This window comes from Sinocyclocheilus grahami, unplaced genomic scaffold (genome assembly GCF_001515645.1).
Source record: "Sinocyclocheilus grahami isolate Dianchi unplaced genomic scaffold, SAMN03320097.WGS_v1.1 scaffold179.1, whole genome shotgun sequence".
Lineage (NCBI taxonomy): Eukaryota > Metazoa > Chordata > Actinopteri > Cypriniformes > Cyprinidae > Sinocyclocheilus > Sinocyclocheilus grahami.
The window spans coordinates 1,720,257-1,729,858 of NW_015505358.1; the positions used below are offsets into that span (position 1 = coordinate 1,720,257).

Here is a 9,602-nt window from a genome sequence, read left to right on the forward strand (position 1 = left end):
GTGTCTCTCGTTTTTGCTTTTGAAACTCTTTCATCTAAGTCAAAAACACAAGCAGAATAAATAACACACCAGTCCCCCGATCCCACAGGTGATCCTCCCAGACCTCGCCGTGCTGCACGTGGCCGTGTACGACGACAGCAATAAGCTGATAGGACAGCCCATTCTCCCGCTGGACGGACTGCAGTCCTGTTACAGGCACATCTCCCTACGAAACGACTACAACAAACCTCTGTCCCTGGCCACCGTCTTCTGCAACATCATCCTCAAAACATACGTGCCCGACGGCTTCGGAGGTTAGATGCCTTTGTGTAAAGACAAGCATGAGTTTCGTCTTAAGTCTCAGTGTTTTCATGCTGTGAGATCTTCTCGTTTCAGCGATTGCCGATGCCCTGTCTGATCCCAAGAAGTTCTTATCGGTCTGTGAGAAGAGAACCGACAAAATGAGAGCCATGGGCATTGAGATGGTGAGAGTCTGTATCATTAATGCACACAACCTTGAGAGCCCTTCATTTACTTTAATCAGCACTCGTTGAACTGTGTGAATCGACCGCTTTCATTAAAGTTTCAGCATCGAAGCGATTCGTTGGAATAGTGTTGCAGCAGCACAAAGACATTCCTGCAGCTTCTGAGGTTTGATCTTTCCAGGCTGTTCACTAAAGCTCAGGTCTTGTCAGCTCTTGTGAATTTATTCTACACACATGTTGTGGCTGCTTAATTTGACTCGGACAAATGTTCAGACACAAGTATTAAAAGAGTATACTTTCTTCAGATACTGCAAAACCCAGTTGGATGGATGGATGGATGGATGGATGGATGGATGGATGGATGGATAGATAGATGATGGATGGATAGATTGATTGGATGGACGGACAGATAGATGTATAGATGGATGGATGTTTGGATGGATAGATAGATAGATAATGGATGGATGGATGAATGCAAAGATGGATAGATTGATAGACAGATTGATTGATGGATAAATTGACAAACGGACGGATGGATGGTTGGATAGGTGATGGATGAATGGACAGATGGATAGATAGATGATGGATGGATGGATGGATTGATGGATGCAAAGATGGATAGATTGATTGGATGGATGGACGGATGGACGGATGGATAGATAGATGGATGGATGACAGATGATGGATGGTGGATGGTTGTATGAATAGATAGATGGATGAATGGATGGTTGTTGGATATATGATAAATGGCTGGATGGACAGATGGATAGATTGATTGGATGGACGGACGGATGGATAGATAGATAGATAGATGTATAAATGGATGGTTGGACGTATAGATAGATGATGGATGGATGCAAAGATGGATAGATTGATAGACATATTGATTGATGGATGAATGGACGGACGGATGGATGGTTGGATAGATAAGTTGATGGATGGATGCATGGATGGACAGATGGATAGATAGATGATGGATGCAAAGATGGATAGATTGATTGGATGGATGGACGGATATATGGATGGTTGGATAGATAGGTTGATGGATGACAGATGATGGATGGTTGTATGAATAGATGGATGGTTGTTGGATATATGATGGATGGATGGATGGACAGATGGATAGATAGGTGATGGATGATGGATGGACAGATGACGGATGGATGGATGGATGCAAAGATGTATAGATTGATTGGATGGATGGACGGACGGACAGATAGATGTATAGATGGATGGATAGATAGATAGATGATGGATGGATGCAAAGATGGATAGATTGATTGATGGATGAATGGACTGACCGACGGACAGAGGCGGACAAAGTACTCAATTCCATTACTTGAGTGAAAGTACAGATACTGCTGGTCAAATATCACTCCATTACAAGTAAAAGTTGTAAAGACAGATTTTTACTTAAGTAAAAGTACAGAAGTACTTGCTTTTAAAAGTACTTAAGTAGCAAAAGTATAAATTTCCTTTTTTTATGTCAATGCACTGTTTTATTGTTGTACGTAATACTTGCAATACTTCTGAAGCAACTTACAATACATTACACCTACTGAATACACTGATTAGCTTGTAGTATCTTTGGAATAAAGAGCTTTTAGAATGTAAAAAAATGAACACCCCTACCCTCCCCCACAAAAGCAGGATGGTAGTGATCTCACACAGCTCTGACAGTGTGTATTGACAGTGTGAAATTGCTGTAAATACAGACTGATAAGAAAAAAAAAATCAAACCTGCTTTAAAACCCAGCAACACAACTGTAGCTGTACAACTTTACAACAGCAACACTGCTTTAACAAAAAATCAAAACAGCAAGACTTATTTGACATCAAAACAAACATTTGAAATGCTGTCTAATCGCTCTCGCTGTACTTTGATGTCACACACAGAATGGTCTGTGCAGTGCTGCTTCAAGTCCAACACCTATTGTGTTTTATTAGGAGACACACAACAGTTCTTCTGTGGCTTTATGGGTAATATTTTCACGTACACAATTTAGCAAAGTCAGACAATATTGTTTCTTAATATATACCACAATATTAAATTCTTATTATTGAATTGTTGTAAATAAATATCACATTTGTTCAAAAAATGCTGGGAAATCACTTCATGTAGCCCCAAGAGTGATTACTGATAAACTGTCTGAAAAAAAGACAGTTTTTAGAGAAGAAAGAAATCACCCACTGACTTTCAAAGCTGCTACATAGTAACGACTTTCTACTTTGAGGATCTTGACAGAAATGTAGTGGAGTGAAAAGTACAATATTTGTCTTTCAAATGTAGTGAAGTTAAAGTCATAACTTCCCAGAAAAAATAATACTCAAGTAAAGTACAGATACTCAAAAAGTGTACTTAAGTACAATACTCAAGTAAATGTACTTAGTTACTGTCCGCCTCTGCCGACGGACGGATGGATGGTTGAATAAATGATGGCTGGATGGATAAGTAGATGGATGGATGGACAGATGGATAGATAGATGATGGATGGATGGACAGATGGATAGATTGATTGGATGGACAGACGGATAGATGGATGGATGGTTATTGAATATATGATGGATGGATAGTTGTATGAATAGATAGATGGATGGATGGATGGATGGATGGATGGTTATTGGATATATGATGGATGGATGGATGGACAGATGATGGATAGTTGGATGAATAGATAGATGATGGATGGATGGATGCAAAGATAGATTGATTGATTGGGTGGACAGATGGACGGACGGACAGGTAGATGGATGGATAGATGATGGGATGGATGGACAGATGATGGATGGTGGATGGTTGTATGAATAGATAGATTGATGGATGGTTATTGGATATATGATGGATGGACAGATGATGGATAGTTGAATGAATAGATAGATGATGGATGAACGGATGGATGCAAAGATGGATTGATTGATTAGGTGTACAGATAGACGGATGGATGGACGGACGGACGGACGGATAGATGGATGGTTGGACGGATGGATAAGTAGATGGATAGATAGATGATGGATGGATGGACAGATGGATAGATAGATGATGAATGGATGGACGGACGGATAGATGATGGATGGTGGATGTTGGTTGGTTATTGGATATATGATGGATGGATGGATGGATGGATGGATGGACAGATGAATATATAGATGATGCATGCATGGATGGATGCAAAGATGGATAGATTGATTGGGTGGACAGATAGACGGATGGACGGACAGATGGACGGAAGGACAGATAGATAATGGATGGTTAGATGGATAGATAATGGATGGATGGGTGTGAAGATGGATAGAGTGATAGATAGATAGATTGATGGATGAATAGATTTTAGAGGATAGATGGATAGAGTTTATTTTATATATTAGGACTTATATTATAAAATATTACAATTACATTATTTTTATTTGGAATAATTTTCAGTACTGAATCTTGCACAATAAAAGCGTATGAAGGTATAATTTAATTTGCAGTTTAATTACAAGCACAAATATTTAGACAGAAGAATTAAAATAGTAGGCTATAACTTTTCTTCAATGCAAAGCCCAGACGTGTCTTCTCCCTCTGTGCTGTGTTGGTGTGGTTTGGTTTATTGGATAAATGATGGATGGATGGATGGACAGATGATGGATAGTTGGATGAATAGATAGATGACGGATGGATGGATGCAAAGATAGATTGATTGATTGGGTGGACAGATGGACGGACGGACAGGTAGATGGATGGATAGATGATGGGATGGATGGACAGATGATGGATGGTGGATGGTTGTATGAATAGATAGATGGATGGATGGTTATTGGATATATGATGGATGGACAGATGATGGATAGTTGAATGAATAGATAGATGATGGATGAACGGATGGATGCAAAGATGGATTGATTGATTAGGTGTACAGATAGACGGATGGATGGACGGACGGACGGACGGATAGATGGATAGTTGGACGGATGGATAAGTAGATGGATAGATAGATGATGGATGGATGGACAGATGGATAGATAGATGATGAATGGATGGACGGACGGATAGATGATGGATGGTGGATGGTTGGTTGGTTATTGGATATATGATGGATGGATGGATGGATGGACAGATGAATATATAGATGATGCATGCATGGATGGATAGATTGATTGGGTGGACAGATAGACGGATGGACGGACAGATGGACGGAAGGACAGATAGATAATGGATGGTTAGATGGATAGATAATGGATGGATGGGTGTGAAGATGGATAGAGTGATAGATAGATTGATGGATGAATAGATTTTAGAGGATAGATGGATAGAGTTTATTTTATATATTAGGACTTATATTATAAAATATTACAATTACATTACTTTTATTTGGAATAATTTTCAGTACTGAATCTTGCACAATAAAAGCGTATGAAGGTATAATTTAATTTGCAGTTTAATTACAAGCACAAATATTTAGACAGAAGAATTAAAATAGTAGGCTATAACTTTTCTTCAATGCAAAGCCCAGACGTGTCTTCTCCCTCTGTGCTGTGTTGGTGTGGTTTGGTGAATTTACTGTTTAAATATGAATCCTGCATGTGAATGAATGGCGCAGACGTGTTTTCAGCCTCAATATATGAGTAACACATGATCATAATCTCTAGAGCTGCTCCGAGAGTCACTTCATTTTACCGTGTCTTTTGAGAAAAACTATCATCATATCATATACAAACAGAAACTTAAAGCTCTTCACAGTAACCCGTCAAAATAAAAGTTCAGTTTAACTTGAAGAAACTGTGACAGAAATATTACTTAATGTATTACTTAATGTACTTACAATATTACTTAATATTACTTAAATTATTATTAAAACACTATTTTGTTTAAGGAATATGTACCAGAAAAATTAGTTACCAGAAATTATTTACCAGAAAAACGTAAATACACAACACAGTATTTCTAGGGGGATAAAGAAAGAAAAAGAAAATAATATATATATTTTTTTAATGAAATCAATTAATTAGAGATGGTTTTGATTATGAAAATTTAATGAAACCACTAAAATGGAATCTAGAAAATTAATGGAAAACACAGAATTTGGTAAAAAAAAAAAAAAAATTAATTGCTGTTGAATTGTGTAAGTTTCATGATATCAATTAATTAGACAAATAAAACCGAATCCAGAAATATTAACAGAATTTGGAAAAAATAAAATAAATAGATTTCATAGGGCCCTGCTTTTTATTATCCAACATCAAGGTTTAATGTTAAAATATATACAGTGGCACCAAAAATGTGTTGATTTCAGGCAAATATATGAATGCGCATTTTCTTTATTATGTTTAAAGTGGTTTGGTGATTTTTTTGAGGATGTAACTCTCAACGTGATCCATTGACCACAAGCAAACACAGACAGAATACTGACCGTCTTCACTGAGAGTATTTCTATTCACTTTATAACCTGTCCAACTTTCTGTCAAACCAGTTTATCTAATGCAATGACTTTTAGACATTTTTAAGTGTGGCATAAGGACTGCATGTATTTATATTTACATTTATTCATTTGTCAGACTCTTTTATCCAAAGTGTTTTAATTAATATTATATTGAATGACTTTTTTTCTTTCCTTTTAGTGTTTATGTAATCATAATAAAATGGCATACACAACATATTTTACTTCTGTAATTTGACATATTCCTGAGTGAAACAAGAGACATAAATAAGTAAATACAAGTCATTTTATACATTACAAATTAATGAAAGATTACAATGACATTATTTTTTTGTAATTTGGTAAATACCTGAGTGAAACAAAACATACATAAGTAAATAAATAAATTAATTAATTAATTCTTTTGATTTTATGCATCAGGAGTTATTATATTTGAATATATTTATTTTATTTTTACTGTTTTTTGTGGATGATTTATTAGTGCATTCTAAAGAAAATGTATATATTCATAATCTTTCATCAAAAATAGGGAGTTTATTAAGTAATTGCACAATATATATTTATATTTTTATAAAAAAATATTATATACATTACGTTTGGTTAGGTTTGGTTCGGTTCCTGGTCTTATTATGAATGATCTATTAGTGCATTCTAAAGAAAAAATATATATATTCATAATCTTTTATCAAATTTTTTTATATATCTATAATATAATAAAATATTTGATTTTTATACATCAGGAGTTATTATATTTTAATAAAATATTACAATTACATTATTTGTTTGCATATTCCTAAACAAATAAATAAATGTGATTTTATACATCAGGAGTTATTATATTTTAATTACAGATTATTGTTGCGTTATTTTTATGTTATTTTGCATATTGCTGAGTAAAACAAGATTTAGATAGATAGATAGATAGATAGATTAATACATTTTATTCATCAGAAGGTGTTATGATATTATTTTTATTTGTAATAATTTACAGTGCTGAATTTTGCACAATATAAGCCAGAATGCGTTTCAAAAAGTAAATGAAGGTCAAATTTGATTTCAGGTTCACTTTAAATGATCATGCAGTGAATCTTTAAAAGTACAAATATTCAATCGGTCTCTCAATTAATGAGAGGCCATAAATGACATACTATATGTCATTAATTATAGTAAAATTTGATGAATGTTTTTTTTAAAATATACATGTATAATTAGAGCATTGACAATCTCAGCTAAACCCATTACATGTGAGTCACTGTAGATCTACATGCTATGAGCCTTAGGAAAACCAAAAGACAAAGCCAGAACCATATAAATGAAGCATAAACAGTTTCTTTTGAGTGTAAAACAGGACAAACTCTCATCATCTGTTCATCCGCAGTGACAGTTACAGCCTTAAAATGAGCAGAGACATGGAAAGGCAAATCACAAGTCAAAGGTACTGAGTCCTTCATTCACTTCCAGCTACTTGTTTTACTCCAGCAGGATCTGAGTATTGAGAGCAGCAAACCCAGCGGCTCGCGCTCCTGCATGAAAGGTGAGAGAGAGATGCACAGGTCTGGGTTGAACTTGGGCTGAATTCAGTCCTAGAAGGTTTGCAGCCGAGTGTGTTCCTCTGTTCATCGCTGGCCTCAGGACAATGACCTGTAGCGCTGGAGAAAGTGGACGTCTCTACAAAGATTTTCATGTCTTTGTTCTTTTATGAATCTTGCTGTTTTGGATGTGTTGGAAAATTGTGTGTCATGCAGCAATGTAATGCGCACCTAATTTGACAACATGACAATTTACTCTATTTATATTTTATTTATAAAATTATTTTATATATTATATTATATTATTTTCCTGGTTTTATTGTGGATGATTTATCAGTGCATTCTTAAGAAAATGTTTATAGTTGCACATGATATATTTGTGCATTATATATATTATTTTATATATTTATATTTGTATTAAAATAAATATTACGTTACATTACATTATATCTATATTCCTGGTTTTATTGTGGATGATTTATCAGTGCATTCTAAAGAAAGTGTATATATTCATAATCTTCCATCAAAAATGGGGAGTATATTTCATATATTATTTTATATATTTATATTTACAATTTTTATAAAAATATGATATATTATGTTACGTTACGTTCGGTTCCTGGTCTTATTGTGAATGATCTATCAGTGCATTCTAAAGAAATTTTTTTTTACGTTATATTCATAATCTTTTATCAAATTTATTTATATATCTATAATATAATGCAACTAAGTGCCACTCTTTAGCACAAACCCCTTCGTCTTCAAATGCCACTCGCAATAATTTAACTAGGAGCCATGTGTATCATTATTTTCCTGGCAAACGCGCCTCCTTTCAATGCAAACAGTGAGTGCTGGATTCACAGAGGCATCACTATGCGCCTGATAATTGCAATTAATGTCTGTGTACATTTCCTATTGATCGTGTCAGCAGTGATCCATCACATGACGGAGGTGTCCGGGCACATGTCCAGATGTGTAATCGAGCTCAGTGTCAGTGTTACAGTCCCAGTGGCAGAAGTCCTCTGCTCAGATCCGGCTGTACGCTGTAGAATCGCTCCATGCAAATCGTGATTTTGTGGGCGTGTTTATGGCATTACTTGATGTGCATAATTGCTTTAGTGAATCAGGTCCTGAAACAATGCAATGCTAAACAGCGCTATTCATTCTGACTGAATTCTCCCTTGTGTGTGTTTCTCATGGGCTTTTGATCCATATGAAGTGCGTGTGTGTGTGTATCTGTGTTCACAGCCACTGTTGTATTCTCTGTGTTCTTATTGAATGTTTTACATTATCTCTATTGGACTTTAGGCAGCATATATAGTGTCTACTCTTGTTGTGCAGTACAATCCCTAGATATTATATCTCACTGTATGAGTCATTTTATATTGCAGTAACAGTCTGTATCACAAATTAGTTATTTTTGCTGGAAATAAAATAAAAATGGTTTATGTATTTAATAGCCATATGGTAGTGCCTACTGTATTAAGTACTTATAAATAAAAAGTGCTTCCAAACATCAGATTGCAAATAACAGTGACACTTGTTAACATTAGTTGTCTAAAGCATTTATTAATCTTAGTAAATGTTAAATTCAAAACATTTACTACTACATAATTAAAATCAAAAGTTGTATTTGTTAATATTATTTAATGGACCTGAACTAACATCAGTGTTATTTTAGCATCATTGTTAATAGTTTTTGTTAATATCTTAAATTCGATTTTAATATTTTCTGTTTTAATTTAAATTGTAAAGTCTGTCATTTTCCATTTTTCCATGTTTTTATTACTTTTTGTATTTTTAAATGTGTCCATAATTTTTTATTAAGTTTTAGTTTTCAGTTTTAGTTTATTTACTTTTATTTATTTTAGTACTTCATCTTAATATACATGAAAATGAGACATGTTGCCTTGGAAAGTAGCTGAAATAAAATGTTAAAATAAAAAAAATTAAAAAAATTCTATTTTAATATTCATTGTATTTCAAGTCATTTTTTTTATTTATTATTATTTACTTTTTAGTTAACAATTATAACCCTGGCTAAAGTGAACTAACAATGAACAGGTGTATTTAGTTATATTTTTTTATACTAACTTTAACAAAGATTAATAAATATTGAAACAAATGCAGTACTCATTGTTTGCTAATGTTAGTTAATGCATTAACTAATGGCATCTTATTATAAAATGTTA

The 9,602-nt window shown here is 34.1% G+C and overlaps 1 protein-coding gene across 1 annotated transcript in view; it reads left to right on the plus strand.

The window, feature by feature from the left end:
• Positions 1-533, plus strand: part of LOC107594128 (1-phosphatidylinositol 4,5-bisphosphate phosphodiesterase beta-4-like) — a 28,113-nt gene extending 27,580 nt beyond the window's left edge. Inside the window, exons 13-14 of the mRNA XM_016284074.1 lie at positions 89-293; positions 376-533. Coding sequence (XP_016139560.1) covers positions 89-293; positions 376-533 — 363 coding nt within the window. The remainder of the gene's footprint in view (positions 1-88; positions 294-375) is intronic.
• Positions 534-9,602: the final 9,069 nt, after the last annotated feature.